The following is a 15,654-nucleotide window of genomic DNA, read 5'->3' on the forward strand; positions in this document are numbered from 1 at the left end:
AAGATTGCACTTGCTCTTGTCTAAACTAAAATATGAGCCTGCTTCACTTTGTGCCATTACCGCGTCAACGAATAATGTTGCAATCATTTCTAATTACTCCGATCGGAGGCCGAGAGTGGGGCCATCGTCATAATTGCCGGGGCGGGGGCTTATTTAGGGAGAGAGATGGAGGGAGACATGTCTCCCCTCTGTGAAACTGTCTCAACCGTTGGGGGCATTAAGCCGAGGTGGTGGGAGAGAAACGAAGTGGTGGTGCAGCCGCGGTTCTGCGTCATGCCCGGGTGGGGGTGGGGGTGGGGGTGGAGGTGGGGGTGGGGCTGGGGGGTTAGCGGTGGTCCGACCGTAATACTGAATTTGTATTTTCTTTAGAGAGAATGAGAAGTCGGAGGTACTGTTCCTCCCGTAGGGCGTCCAGTCTCCACACAGAGGCGTGAAATTAATTCATAACTCGGGGGAAGATGGAGACAGAGCGAGTGGCGCTGGGGGGAGACAGAGAGCGAGAGGGGGAGGGGGAGAGAGAGAGAGGGAGGGAGACAGAGAGAGGGGGAGACAAAGTCTGAGTGAATGGTTTTCCTCACCTTGGGTGAGGTCGAGGCAGGACCGCCTGCCCCGTGGGCTCCAGCCCCCCATGGAGGAGGGGGACACCATGCCGCCATTTCTCAGCCTCCAAATTTAATCGCGGCCGACCACAATGGATGCATGAAATGGAATTTGAATTTCAGATTGATTGTTTCTGTATTGATGGATGCCAAGCGAGGAGGTGGGGTTCCCCGGCTCCTTAAATTGAACCCGTCTAAGAAAGCGAAGCGTCGTGCCTCACAAACACACGCACACACACGGGAGCGCGCACGCGTGTGTGTTTGATGCCTTGCTTCACGAGGGAGCCATTTTTCAGTTTTTTCTTTTTGAAGTTTAATCTTCAGTGAGGGAACGGCGGTGCAGCAGGAATGCAAATGGAGAGCTTTGCCGTGCGCTGGGGTTCTCGCTGCTTGTTTGCATGCCTTCAGAATCTGACACCATTTCCTTGTCGTCATCCTCACTGCTCACAATAACAGTCCATTCGGCTGGCTTCGTTGCCTCCTCTGCATTTAAGCGAATGTCTTTTAAAGTGAGTTCCACATAACGTCTTTGGAAAGACGTTTTTAAAGATAAAGACGACTTTTTTTGGTCGTGTTTACTTTGAATTTATGTTTTCCTCCCCCCCCCCCTTATCCTTCAGCTTCTGTCTTCCTTGTTTTTGTATTTAAAAACGCTTCATCCTTCACTCGCCACTCAAAGCCGGGCGGCTTCCGATGCAACAGCGGGGGCCATTAGCGCTACATGTGCTGCCTTTGAAAGTGTCCAGATTAACCGGATTAGGGGGGAGAGATTACAGCCTCTTCCTCACCCGGCAGACCTTGACCCACCTTCCCCGCTGCCGAACGGCAGGCGGTTGCGTGGACGTCTGGGATTTGATATGCACGACAGAAGGGCTGGATGGTGGCGACCCTCATCCCTCCATAAACTACGTAGAAGACGATGATGCTAATGTCACGGGCGATGGAAAGACGGCAAACGTTGCTGAGTAATTGCGGCTCTACCTCGCTGTAGGATCCATCATTGTGGACCCTTTAATAGCCGTGAGCGTTTTTTAATGGTTCCTACGATTCTCCCTGAGAGGCTCGGGAATGAGAGGCGTGGCCTAGTGCGGGTAGCCCTTCTAATACGACTCTGAGCCTGCGTTGGACCCACAGTCACAGGGGCCTTCAGAGAGCCGAGGCCCTCCCATTGGGTCAGATCAGAGTGTCCATGAGGAACATGCTCAACGTGCTGCTGTCAAACCGATTCGCTCTGAGGCAAGTCTGAACCGATAGTGTTGTGGTTCGTTCTGAGCTTGGATTCTACACCGCGTTCCAGGAAACCAGATGCAGTCCAGACGTTTCATTGAGACTGCCGTTGCCAAGGCACTGTGAAGCGAGAGGGACATCATTTATTTCTGTCAGCCGGTGCCCTGGGAGTGGGGAGCGGGAGGGGGGGCAGTGTACTGGGGCAGCCAGCCCCAGGGTCACCTCTCTCTCACTCCCAAAGTTTATTTGTAAAATAGGATAAACTGGGCTCTGTGCGGCGGGGCGGTGCTAATGCACCAACTCATCACGCCAGAACACTCCGCTCTGAACGCTGAGATGGATTTAGGGGGAGAGGGGGAACCGACAACCAACCCTGTCCGTAAGGACATGGAGAGAATTATGTTGAGGGGGGAGGGGGGGGAGGCTTCTGCAGATGGTCAACTTTAGTGGTGTTTATCCAGGGAGTTGTTTCAGCTGAAGCCTGGGATTCACACTCGGCCCCCGACGGGTTCTCTCTCGCTCTCTCCCTTGTTTCTCTGTGTGACCCCCCACCCTGAGGGACGGCAGGGCTCTGGCCTCGAGGCCTCGGGGGCTCGGAGTCACCTGCCCTTGTTTACGCCGCTACTCAACCTGGTCCCCATCACTCAGCCCGTCCAGCCAGCGGGGATATGTTAATTGGGGATATGTTAATTGGGGATATGTTAATTGGGGATATGTTAATTGATGTTTTCCCAGAGCCGTCGGATCAGATTGATGGCCGCCTAAGGGAGGTGTGTTTTCCTCGCTCAGTTTTTTTCCACGCCGGTCATTTACTTCGTATTTTCAATTTAATCACCAGCTTTTGTCTTAAAACTCGCCGGGCTCCTCCTCCTCCATGTTTCAGGAGGGGGGGGGGGGCGTCCCTGATCGCGGTACCCGATCCTGGGTGTGCGAGGGAAGGCTGCGAGGTGAGCTCCCCCCCTCCCCCCCAGGAGTGCCTCAGCCAGCGTCTGCGTTCCCGCTCCTCTGCCTCGGCCCTCTGCCCTCCCCGTGGGTCGGCCCGCTATACAGCCCCTCCCCGCCATCACGCGGGAGTGGAATACTGACTCCCTTTCCTCCCTGTGGAGCGTTCCTCTCTGACCGAGCGGTAGAGTGGGGATGAGGGGGGGGTACCCCCCAGACCAGGAGATGGTCCGGGCCACTGCGCAGAGCCATTAGTCTTCATCCCGACGGCTGCTAATACCATCCTCTGCACCACGCCTCCATTGAGGACCTCATCCCAGTGCATTACAGCCTCGCTCCACGATGACATCGCTGCCCTCCCCCCCCCTCCCTGAGTGAGAACCAGTTTTGTTGGGGCTTCAAGGCCAGCCCAGAAGAAGTTTGTGTGCCATTGATGAGGGAGTTGTTATCAGTGCTAGAAGTGAGGCCCGAGCGTGCGGCCATGTTGGAGCAGTGTGTTGTTTGCGCAGCCCTTTAATCTGTCCTCTAAGCCCGTCAGCAGCTCCATTAGAGACCCGCGCAGCCTCTTGTCTCCCGCAGACCTTGGCCGAAGATAAGACGAGCTCCCTCGCTGATTAATCATCAACCCCCAAATTACTTTGAAATTACGCCATCCTGAGAGAGAGAGAGAGAGAGAGAGAGAGAGAGAGAGAGAGAGAGAGAGAGAGAGAGAGAGAGAGAGAGAGAGAGAGAGAGAGAGAGAGAGAGAGAAGAGAGAGAGGAGAGAGAGAGAAGAGAGAGAGAGAGACAACAACCCGACCCCTACCTTGTGGTTGTTTGGCTCCGCGGCCCCTGACCACGCATCCCCGCGCCGCTTCCTCCGGCTAATCACGCTTTGTTATGCTACGGCACGACTTCCCCTCCTCAACAAAGCTAGCGCACCCGCGACTGTGTCTGCGTGTCGAACTGTGTCTGTCTGTGTGCGTTTATGTTTATGTGTGTGTGTGCGCATATGTTTGTGTGTTTGCCTGCTCATGTGAATTCCTTGGTGTGTGTGTGCGCGCTTGTTGATGGTCAAAAGCACACTAGGTGTGTGTGCATGCTCTGGCGTTTCACATTCTCCCAACGCCTACCGCTGTTTCACAGACGCTCGCTACATTAGCGCCGGCCGTCCTGTGAACGCAAGGCCTCCAGGACGCTGGCGGCGGGCAGCAAGCTGTGCATTGGACAGGGGGCATCATATGAGCATCAGGGTTACTATTGGTCAACAGGAGAGACTGATCGGGGCGGATCGTTGTGTGTGTTACCGTATGACATTGAAAACAATGTTTTCTCCATGGAATTCTGATGGAATTCCTGTTTTTTTCTTTGTGTGTAACCCACCAACGTCACGGCCAGAGGAGAAATATGAAATCAATAAGTCGTTAATGCATTAGCTGTCCATCAAGAGGAAATGTCATTGAATGCACGATGACGAGACTGGTACGCTCCCTACATTTAGTTCTGCTTTTCATCCCGCCCTTAATTAAACTTTGGTTTATCGTCTTCCGTAGAAAGCTTTTAGTGGCGTTATGAGCCGTTGTTACGGCCCTCCCTGGCCCTGATGGATGTGCTGGTCATTATTCGGTGGCAGCAGAGGGTTCTGTCTCAGGCTAATGCCTCGTCCAGGCAGGGCATTGTTTAGAGGGGTCGGGAGGGTGGCAGAGCGGCTTCATAACCCCCCCCCCGCACAAAACAGGAACACACTGCCTTGTAAAAATAAATATATGGTGGCCGCTCTCGTCTCTCTCTCTCTCTCTCTCTCTCTCTCTCTCTCTCTCGCTCTCGCTCTCGCTCTCGCTCTCTCTCTCTCTCTGAAGACAAATGGAGAAATGATGTTTCCACGCCTCGCTCCCTCCTCCCTCATCCCTACTCTCTCCCCTCGCTCCTCCCACCCCATCCCTCATCCCTACACTCTCCCCTCGCCCCTCCCACCCCATCCCTCACCCCTACACTCTCCCCTCGCTCCCTCCCACCCCATCCCTCATCCCTACTCTCTCCCCTCGCTGCTGGCTAATCACATATTCACCCAACACCCCCCCCCCCCCCCTGGGCACTGGGGCTGTGTCTCCGTAGGGCTGCCTCCCCCCCCCCCTGGGCACTGGGGCTGTGTCTCCGTAGGGCTGCCTCCCCCCTCCCCCTGGGCACTGGGGCTGTGTCTCCGTAGGGCTGCCTCCCCCCCCCCCCTGGGCACTGGGGCTGTGTCTCCGTAGGGCTGCCTCCCCCCCCCCCCTGGGCACTGGGGCTGTGTCTCCGTAGGGCTGCCTCCCCCCTCCCCCTGGGCACTGGGGCTGTGTCTCCGTAGGGCTGCCTCCCCCCTCCGGCCGCAACCCACGGGGGAGGGCTCTACTGTCTCCCCTGCTGCCCGACCCAATCAGGGCCTCGCTGGTCCCTCACCCAATCAGGGCCTCGCTGGTCCCTCACCCAATCAGGGCCTCGCTGGTCCCTCACCCAATCAGGGCCTCGCTGGTCCCTCACCCAATCAGGGCGTCGCTGGTCCCTCACCCAATCAGGGCGTCGCTGGTCCCTCACCCAATCAGGGCGTCGCTGGTCCCTCACCCAATCAGGTCGTCGCTGGTCCCTCACCCAATCAGGGTGTCGCTGGTCCCTCACCCAATCAGGGCGTCGCTGGTCCCTCACCCAATCAGGGCGCCGCTGGTCCCTCACCCAATAAGTGTGTGGGTGAGGGTTGGTACGGCGGTGAGGGTTGGTACGGCGGTGAGGGTGAGGGTTGGTACGGCGGTGAGGGTGAGGGTTGGTACGGCGGTGTGGGTGAGGGTTGGTACGGCGGTGAGGGTTGGTGCTGTGGGAGGGTGAGGTTTTTACGGCGTGAGAGCTACGGATTGTAAGGGCGGGTAAAGAAAGCGGGGAGGGTGAGGGTTGGTACGGCGGGAGGGTGAGGTGGTTGGACGCGGTGAGGGGAGTTTGGTGCGGTGGGGTGAGGGTTGTACGGCGGGGTGGGGTGAGGGTTGGTAACGAGCGTGAGGTAGGTGGTATCGCGGTGGGGTGAGGTTGGTAACGGCGGTGAGGGGGAGTTGGTACGAGGCGTGAGGGGGAGTGTGTGGTACAGTGGTGAGGGTGGAGGTTGGTACGGCGGTGAGGTGGGTTGTACGGCGGGGGGGTGAGGGTTTGGTACGCGGCGAATGAGGTGGTACGGCGGTGAGGGTGAGGGTTGGTACGGCGGTGAGGGTGAGGGTTGGTACGGCGGTGAGGGTGAGGGTTGGTACGGCGGTGTGCAGGTGAACAGGTTGAGCCGAACTCCGCTGAAGTGTTGGCAGCAGTAATGTACACCTCCTACACTCGCCACCGCGCACCACAGAGAGACAAACGGGTTATCGCTCTTTGCTCTGCGAACATGATCCTTTAGTTTCTTTGTGGCCGCATCACGTTTCCTGCTCTGTTCTCTGGTCCTAACGTGTTTGTTTCCCTCCTTGTGTTGTTCTAGGTCAGCAGTGCCCAGGGAAAGACGAGCCAATGGAGCGGCTGACATGACTCGGGTGACCGCCCCAAGAGAATCATCTGCCAATCAGGAGAGACCATCGAAAGCAAGCCGGGCCGCCATTGGCCGGTTTCGATCATAGGTTGGAGGTTACCTCGGCCATCTTTCTAACCACGAAGCGGAGGCATCTCCACAGCCCTTGGACCCCCCCCCCCAAACACACCCCCACTTGACCGCGCCTTCTCGCTGCCCGGGGCGTGAGCGTGTCCCATCGGTCGGAAGCCCCGCCCTCCTCTGCCATGGTGACATAAGCGCGGGCACTATGACGGCGACCCAACGTGAAACCGTCTTTCTTTCTCCAGTGGCTCCTCCCACTGCCGCCGCCTTCCCGCCGCGTGCCTCGACCTGGATAACGAGACCCGCCCTGCTCTGAGCCCCCCCTCCTGTCGTCCTCTTCCTGTTTCCTGTCTCCTTTAATGAAACCCCGCCGCTGAGCCCCGGACGCCAGAGCCGGCGAGTGGCAGTGCGTTGCTGGGCCGACGGCGTGGGACGATGCTGGGATGCGTGGTGCGTCTCCGTCGGCTGGTCCGCCTGCTCCCGCTGCAGACCTCCCTGCTGCTCCTCTTCCTCTTCTGCGCCGTCAGCTTCTTCATCTCCGCCTACTTCCTGTATGGTGCCAAGCGTGAGCTGGAGCCCTCTCGGGGGGTCGCAACCGGGGAGGAGGGGGCGTCGGCCGACCCCTACGACCCCCGGGTCACCCCCTCGCGGCTGCTCCCCCCGGGGGGCGGGTCCCGGGGCCCGGGGGGGGAGCCCGGTGCCCGCACTGACCCCGTGGTGCTGGTGTTCGTGGAGTCCCAATACTCCCAGCTGGGCCAGGAGATCGTGGCCATCCTGGAGTCGGCGCGCTTCCGCTACCGGACGGAGATCTCGCCGGGCAAGGGCGACATGCCCACGCTGACGGACAAGGAGCGCGGCCGCTTCACGCTGGTCATCTACGAGAACATCCTGAAGTACGTCAACCTGGACGCCTGGAACCGCGAGCTGCTGGACAAGTACTGCGTCGAGTACGGGGTGGGCATCATCGGCTTCTTCAAGGTGAGCACGACACAGCGCACCGCCTCGCTCCCTCGCTCGCCCTCCCTCCCTCGCTCTCCCTCCCTCCCTCGCTCGCCCTCCTTCCCTCGCTCGCCCTCCCTCCCTCGCTCGCCCTCCCTCCCTCGCTCGCCCTCCCTCCCTTGCTCGCCCTCCCTCCCTCCCTCCCTCCCTCCCTCCCTCTCGCTGGTTCTCTCACACCTTCTGCCCTGTCCATCTGGCTCGGCTGTCTCTGCGGAGATAGAATTCACAGGGTTGGAAAGACCTGCCTGGTTCAATAGCACTTCTCTCTCTCTCTCACTCTCGCTCTCGCTCGCTCTCGCTCGCTTGCTCCCTTTTCTGGGCCTCTCTGCTGTCTGATTTCTTCAGCCCCCTCCCCCAGTTTGCACGTCTCACCGATGAATCACCATCCCCCCCAACCACTAAAAGGCGTGCAATAATTGGATATGGAGGTATGAAGGCTGCTCTTCTCAGGCAAAACGCCTGAGAGTGACCGACAGCAGGTGTATGTATAATGTGCAGCGGTATTCCTGCGAGGGTAACCCCTCAGGGCTGTGTGATGAAATGAAGAGTGTAGCGATCGAACGCCACGGGACTAGGAGGTAAACAGCATTCCTCTGTTTCGTAAAACGTGTTCCTCAGCCTCACCAGGTGACCACGGGGACATTTGGAATTGTTTTGGAGGAGCTGGCTCTCAGAACAAGGGCGACGAACGGCCTCAAACAACGTTGTCTCCGTCAGGGAGACGGAGCTGCTAGTGGGCCCCCTGTCTCCTCCCCCCTGTCTCCTCCTCCCTGTCTCCTACCTCCCGTCTCCTACCCCTGTGCTCCACCACTGTGTTAACACATTAAAGGCTCCGTCTTACTTAGTGTCGTGCACATCGTGGCTTCCTAATCCCGGTAAATACCCGGTGGGACAGATTAAACGTTTTCCCGCCGCGGTACAGATACGCACACCGGTAGCCTGCGCACACAAAATGTGGTCAAAGAACTTGTTCTTTATTAGCATCTCCTGATCAATAGTGTTTCATCGCACAGACACTCGCGTGGGCAAGTGTTAACTCACACGGCGTTCTCTCACGTCCGCCCACGCCGTCATGGAGAGAGAGAGAGAGAGAGAGAGAGAGAGAGAGAGAGAGAGAGAGAGAGAGAGAGAGAGAGAGAGAGAGAGAGAGGAGAGAGAGAGCGAGCGAGAGAGAGAGAGAGAGAGAGAGAGAGAGAGAGAGAGAGAGAGAGAGAGAGAGAGAGAGAGACCCTCCCCTCCCTCCCTCCCTCCCTCTTCATTAGCCGTGGTGGTGCTCTTCGTAGGGCCACACGGGCAGTGCAGCGAGCCTTCACATCTGACGCACCGTGCTCCCGGAGGAGGTTGGGGGGAGTAGGTGGGCGGAGGGGAACCGCACGCCTCCCTGGGCATCACACCGCCGCCGCCACACAATGAGCCTCTTGTGCGAAATGAATGTTTTCCTTCCTTCCAACCCCTTGTGGGTCGCTCTCTCCGTTTGGATGTTCACTCCCTTCTCTTTTGTCTTTCCTCCTCCATTCTCCCCCCGCGCTCTCTGTCCAAACGCCCCCCCGTCCCGCTCACTCCTTCTCCCTCCCTCCCTCCCTCACTCTCCCTCCCTCTCTCCATCCTGCAGGCCAACGAGAACAGCCTTCTGAGCGCGCAGCTCAAGGGCTTCCCCCTCTTCCTGCACTCAAACCTGGGGCTGAAGGATTGCACCGTCAACCCCAAGTCCCCGCTGCTCTTCATCACACGAGCCGGCCAGCCCATCGCCGGCCCGCTGCCCGGAGACGACTGGACCGTGTTCCAGTCCAACCACTCCACCTACGAGCCCGTGCTGCTGGCCAAGACGCAGTCGGCGGAGAGCGCTGCGCTGCTGGGGCAGAACGCGGCGCTGCTGCCCTCGGTGGTGCAGGACCTGGGGCTGCACGACGGCATTCAGCGCGTGCTCTTCGGGAACAACCTGGCCTTCTGGCTGCACAAGCTGGTGTTCGTGGACGCCGTGGCCTTCCTGACGGGCAAGCGGCTCTCGCTGTCGCTGGAGCGCCACCTGCTGGTGGACATCGACGACATCTTCGTGGGCAAGGAGGGCACCCGCATGAAGGTTCCCGACGTCAAGGTGAGCGTGTGTGTGTGTGTGTGTTCATGTGTGTGTGTGTTCGTGTGTGTGTGTTCGTGTGTGTGTGTGTTCGTGTGTGTGTGTGTTCGTGTGTGTGTGTGTGTTCGTGTGTGTGAACCCTGTAGCACATGGAGCGCGTTGCAGCCAGCTGGGCTGTGTTTTCCTTTGCTGGCTTTGTACGGGTCAAAGTGTCCTCGCAAGGGGCTGAGAGCTCCTGTCTCCTGTCTGTGTAACCCGTCCCCCCCGTCCCCCATATCCCCCCTGTCCCCACGGTCTCCTGTCTGTGTAACACAGCCCCCCTGTCCCCCTTGTCTCCCCTGTCCCAGTGTCCCCACGGTCTCCAAACACCGTACACACGAGGATACGCCAACACAGAGCTGTGTGTGTGTGTGTGTGTGTGTGTGTGTGTGTGTGTGTGTGTGTGTGTGTGTGTGTGTGTGTGTGTGTGTGTGTGTGTGTGTGTGTGTGTGTGTGTGTGTGTGTGTGTGTGTGTGTACTCTTGTGTATCCCTTTGAAAGTCCTCCCTCATCCCCCCCCCCCCACTGAACGGTTCCCAGCGGGGGGGGGGGGGATATCCCGGTGGGCCACTCTAAGCTGACAGCCCCCCCCCTCCCAGACACTACCAGCAGTACTCCAGCCGGCGCGATCGGGGACGCACCGAGAATATTGAAGGGCTTCGGAATGCTCGCACACACACCAAACGCAACCACAACAGACACACAAACACACGGACGCAACAGACACACACTACGCACAACAAATACACACACCGCAACACACACATACACATACCCGTCCTCATGTGTGCAGGAGGCAGAAGTAGGGGGTGTGGAGAAGAAGCTTCAAACCTCAGTGGCTGACTGCAAATCAGCATCACACACACACACACACACACACACACACACACACACACACACACACACACACACACACACACACACACACACACACACACACACACACACACACACACACACACACACACACACACACACACACACACACACACAGTGAGATTCCCATTCAGCGCGGAGATCAAATAAAACAAACAGCCAAATCAGAGGAGAGCCAAGTATCAAACAGAATAGTGGAGACCTCGGGTTAGACGCTGGATGGCTTCTGAAAGAAAGTGGGGGGAAAGCTATCTCTGTGCCTATGTGTTGGCGTGCACGCCCCGGCAACACTGGCGGTGCAGCAGCGGCGTGTGCTTCACCTCTCCTGTCTCCCCCCTCCTCTCTCCTCCTCTCCCCCCTCCTCTCTCCCTCTCTCCTCCCCCCCTCCCCTCCTCTCTCCTCTCCCCCTCGCTCCTCTCTCCTCCCCCCTCCTCTCTCCTCCCCCCCTCCTCTCTCCTCACTCCTCTCTCCCCCCTCCTCTCTCCTCTCTCCTCTCTCCTTCCAGGCGCTGCTGGAGACGCAGAGGGAGTTGCGCACCCACGTGCCCAACTTCACCTTCAACCTGGGCTTCTCCGGGAAGTTCTTTCACGCCGGTGAGAGGATGAAGCCTCCTGGGAAGGGGGGAGGCGGGGGTGCTGTGCTCAGAGCCACTGGGCTGATAACAACTCCTAGCAAACAGAATGTGATAACGCTCCCAGAAGGAACAGCCAATCTCACAAATCCCTTTTTTCCTCTTTCTCTGCTTTCCAATCATTTTTTTACTATTCTCTCCTCTTCTTCTCCCTCATTTGAGATCATTGTTGACCTTCTTATCCCCCCCCTATGTCTCTCTTGCTGTCTGTCTCTCCCCGCTCTCTCTCTTTCTATCTCTCCCTTTCTGTCTCTCTCTCCCTCTCTCCCTCTTCCTCTCTGTTTGTTGTTCCCTCCATGTGTACCTTCTCTGCTCTCCCATCCCTACCTAATCTACTCTACTCCTCCCTCCCTTCCCCTCCTCCCCCCTCTCCCCTCCAGGTTCTGACGAGGAGGACCTTGGTGACGACCTGCTGCTCTCCTACGTCAAGGAGTTCTGGTGGTTCCCCCACATGTGGAGCCACATGCAGCCACACCTCTTCCACAACCAGTCGGTGCTGGCTGAGCAGATGCTGCTCAACAAGAAGTTTGCCATGGTGAGTGACAGGACTGCCGAGGCCTTGGTGTCAGTCCCCGGTGTAGCGTCACCCCCTACCGCTTTATATATATGCGTAAGGTCCATAATTAACTGTTTTTAGTGGAGGTATTAGCGGCCAATCGTTTTAATACGCCAAATGGTCCGGCCTATCTAGTGGCAGAAGGAACCTGAGTCCTATTTGATGTGGTTGGGACGGGCTGTGATATCAGCGGGGTGGGTCCAGTCCCAGCCGAAGGTCACACGGGTTGGAGGCCCAGCGCCAACAGATGAACCCCCTCCCCCGGTCTTTATGGAGGGGTATCTGCCCACACTCTCCCTCCAGTCGCCTCGCGTACATTTGTCTGCTTAATGACTAAATATTAAAGTGTGTGTGTGTCCTGATGCATTAACGGTACCAGAGCTGGCTAATGAGATGATCTGTCGGTGCATGTTTACGCCTGCTGTGCCACGGTATAAACTGCCAGACGATCGCGACAAAGCTCTGAAATGTGTTGTAATGTAACAGCTGGGGTCTAGTGCGCATCCCACAGCTTATTACTGGTGTCGCTTTGATATCTATATCTAGATCTAGATATAGATATAGATATAGATCTATGTCTATCACTTAGTTTTGAAGATGTTTGAACTCGTTCCTCACAGCCAAGCATCAATGTAGTTTTCTTTTGGTTCATCTTTAGGCATGTTTTGGACGCCTGCCAACAACTCATGTTGTCCTGTTGATGGATTCTCAGGTCACATTCTGTGTCTACGTTGCAGAGAATGAATTCAAATGAAGTCTGTGGAGGAGTTTAGTGGATTCACCGTGTGTTGGCTTATCTGACTGTTTTCTCTCTCTCTCTCTCTCTCTGTCTCTCTCTCTCTCTCTCTCTCTCTCTCTCTCTCTCTCTCTGTCTCTCTCTGTCTCTGTCTCTGTCTCTGTCTCTCTCGCTCTCGCTCTCGCTCTCTCTCTCCTCCCCCCCCCCCCCCCAGGAGCATGGCGTCCCCACCACCATGGGCTACGCAGTGGCGCCCCACCACTCGGGGGTGTACCCCGTGCACATCCAGCTCTACGACGCCTGGAAGAAGGTTTGGGGGATCCGGGTGACCAGCACGGAGGAGTACCCCCACCTCAAGCCCGCCCGCTTCCGCCGCGGCTTCACCCACAGCGGCATCAGCGTACGCCCACACGCCGCTGACATGGGTGTCTCTGTCTCCCTCCAGCCTGTCTCACTGTCTCCCTCCAGCCTGTCTCACTGTCTCCCTCCAGCCTGTCTCCCTCCAGCCTGTCTCACTGTCTCCCTACTGCCTGTCTCACTGTCTCCCTCCAGCCTGTCTCACTGTCTCCCTCCAGCCTGTCTCACTGTCTCCCTCCATCCCTCCAGCCTCTCTCACTGTCTCCCTCCAGCCTGTCTCACTGTCTCCCTCCAGCCTGTCTCACTGTCTCCCTCCAGCCTGTCTCACTGTCTCCCTCCATCCCTCCAGCCTGTCTCACTGTCTCCCTCCAGCCTGTCTCACTGTCTCCCTCCAGCCTGTCTCACTGTCTCCCTCCATCCCTCCAGCCTCTCTCACTGTCTCCCTCCAGCCTGTCTCACTGTCTCCCTCCAGCCTGTCTCCCTCCATCCCTCCAGCCTGTCTCACTGTCTCCCTACAGCCTGTCTCACTGTCTCCCTCCAGCCTGTCTCACTGTCAAGTGATGCGCCGGCGATACGTTGATGTATGTGAAGAAGGGTTCTGCTAGTCTATCTTTTTTGCAATCCACTTGTTTTTGGCCTCTTTGTTTTTATGAGGCACGACGCTGCCTACCAAAGGCTGTTTTTAGACGGTGGATCCAGGCTAAACGTGTTTTCTGAGGACCTGTAAAGCTCGCAGTGGAGCTGAGGCTAGCGCGTTCCCGGGATAAATCACTTCTGTCACTTTTCAAAGTCTTCTCACTCAGGGAAAACTACAGCGTTCTGCTGCGTCAGGCGGGATACAAGTAAAAAAGAAAAGCCAGAAACTGTACAACGGCACAAATCAGTGTAATGAGGGGGGGGGGGGGGGGGGGCGTCGGGGGCTGTAGGGGGGGAAGGAAGACCTGCTCATGCAAAGAAATAGTGGTGGAGCTGGCTCTGAGGCAGTGGTCTCACTGCGGAGGAGCCGGCTGCCCTGGCTTTATCCTCGGTTCCCCTTATTAAAGTTTGTTTGTCAAACCCACTTTCTCCAACCCGCCTCCGTCCCGTCCGTTGGTTAAGCCTCGTTTGTGTTTGTTCCATCTTTCTCTCGCTCTGATCCTCCGTGTTGGTTCTCTCGGTCGTTCGCCTCTCCCCGCCCTTCCTTCTGAGTTGTAGTTCCTCTGATGCTCTCAGTTCTCCTGCCCTGCTGTCGGGCTCGGCCTCCTGCGTCTGTACCCGCGTCGCGGTGGCAGGGCGGGCGAGGGGGGGCCGGCCCTATTTGAACTCTAAATTGCCCGGGAGTCATCTCATCAGAGTTCAGGTGACGGTTCCGCCGGTGACATCATTCTCCTTCATCAGCCTCCCTTTGATGCTGACCCCGCCACCGCCGTCGCAGACGTCTGTACATAAAGCGCTCCCCAGGAACGCTGAAATGTCAACCTTTCTGTGCAGACCAGGAATGCGTGCGCTTAATGCGCCGGGCTGGGCGGCTCTTTGATGGCTGCTGACGACGGCCGTGCGCCGGGGAGGCGGAAGCTTTGTCTGTTTTCTGAGAGTCGATCATCACAGCCTGGGCTCGGTGTATCCACTCTTTATTTATATATCTCCGCCTCCTCTTCCGCTGCGCGGCGCCGCGCGGTGTGACCTTCAGTGCAGACGGGGAAACAATGCGATGCCCCGAGTGTGGCGCTCCTTTTGTGGGCGCGTGCATTCACAAACCCCCCCCCTTGAGCCCCCCCTTGTCCTTGAGTGACAGAGCGTGCAGAATGGACGGGCGGCGGCGATTGCACCTCACTCCCACCGTTGATATCCAGCTCCCTCGACGCAGCGCTACGTAAACGCCCTGAACGGTGGATCTCCAGACAGACTCGTGGGCCAGAGTGGCTCCTTTCTTAGATTAAGGGGCTAATCGGAGGAATGGGGGTAAGGAGCGTGTGCATGTGTGGGCCTGGCTGCTAACGTGAACGCTTGTTACGTGTTTTTGTGTGTGTGTGTGTGTCCTTTATTTATCTATGTTTATTTCTTGCCTTTCAGGTGCTTCCCAGACAGACGTGTGGTCTGTTCACTCACACCATCTTCTACAAAGACTACCCGGTCAGCCCGGACGAGCTGGACAAGCTCATCAACGGGGGCGAGCTCTTCCTCACCGTGCTACTGAACCCTGTTAGTCACACACACAGACAGAGAGACACCAGCACAGAGAGACACCAGCACAGAGAGACACCAGCGCAGAGAGACACCAGCACAGAGAGACACCAGCACAGACAGACACCAGCACAGAGACACCAGCACAGAGACACCAGCACAGAGAGACACCAGCACAGAGAGACACCAGCACAGAGAGGCACCAGCACAGAGAGGCACCAGCACAGAGAGGCACCAGCACAGACAGACACCAGCACAGAGAGACACCAGCACAGAGAGACACCAGCACAGAGAGACACCAGCACAGACAGACACCAGCACAGACAGACACCAGCACAGACAGACACCAGCACAGACAGACACCAGCACAGAGAGACACCAGCACAGACAGACGCACACACACACACACACACACACCAGTACAGACAGTCAGGCACACACACACACACACACACACACACACCAGTACAGACAGTCAGGCACACACACACACACACACACACACACACACAACTTCCCTGCCTAATTCACACACCCTCACCTCTACATGCCCCCCCCCCCCCCCCCCCCCCTCCAACAGATCAGTATTTTCATGACCCACCTGTCCAACTACGGCAACGACCGGCTGGGCCTGTACACCTTCAAGAGCCTGGTGCGGTTCGTGGAGACCTGGACCAACCTGAAGATGATGACGCTGCCCCCCGTGCAGCTGGCCCACAAGTACTTCAGCCTCTTCCCCTCAGAGAGAGAGCCCCTGTGGCAGGTGAGCAGCGGCTGACCCTGGCCCTTTGGCCTGGGGGGGTCATTGACCCTGGCACACGGAGCCGGATCCATGGAGGAAGAGAATGTCAACGCCGAATTATTAACAAGCAAGCGTTCAAA

The 15,654-nt window shown here is 57.5% G+C and overlaps 1 protein-coding gene across 3 annotated transcripts in view; it reads left to right on the forward strand.

Moving 5' to 3' along the window:
• The window catches only part of ndst1b (N-deacetylase/N-sulfotransferase (heparan glucosaminyl) 1b), a 49,633-nt gene that overhangs the window by 24,012 nt on the left and 9,967 nt on the right, over nt 1–15,654 (forward strand). For all 3 annotated transcript variants that reach the window (XM_056600346.1, XM_056600349.1, XM_056600348.1), the window contains exons 2-8: nt 6,232–7,320; nt 8,954–9,436; nt 10,835–10,922; nt 11,341–11,495; nt 12,467–12,652; nt 14,662–14,790; nt 15,353–15,535. In XM_056600346.1, the coding sequence (XP_056456321.1) occupies nt 6,778–7,320; nt 8,954–9,436; nt 10,835–10,922; nt 11,341–11,495; nt 12,467–12,652; nt 14,662–14,790; nt 15,353–15,535 (1,767 nt within the window). In that variant the 5' untranslated portion in view covers nt 6,232–6,777. The remainder of the gene's footprint in view (nt 1–6,231; nt 7,321–8,953; nt 9,437–10,834; nt 10,923–11,340; nt 11,496–12,466; nt 12,653–14,661; nt 14,791–15,352; nt 15,536–15,654) is intronic.

This window comes from Gadus chalcogrammus, chromosome 10 (assembly GCF_026213295.1).
Source record: "Gadus chalcogrammus isolate NIFS_2021 chromosome 10, NIFS_Gcha_1.0, whole genome shotgun sequence".
NCBI classification, from domain to species: domain Eukaryota; kingdom Metazoa; phylum Chordata; class Actinopteri; order Gadiformes; family Gadidae; genus Gadus; species Gadus chalcogrammus.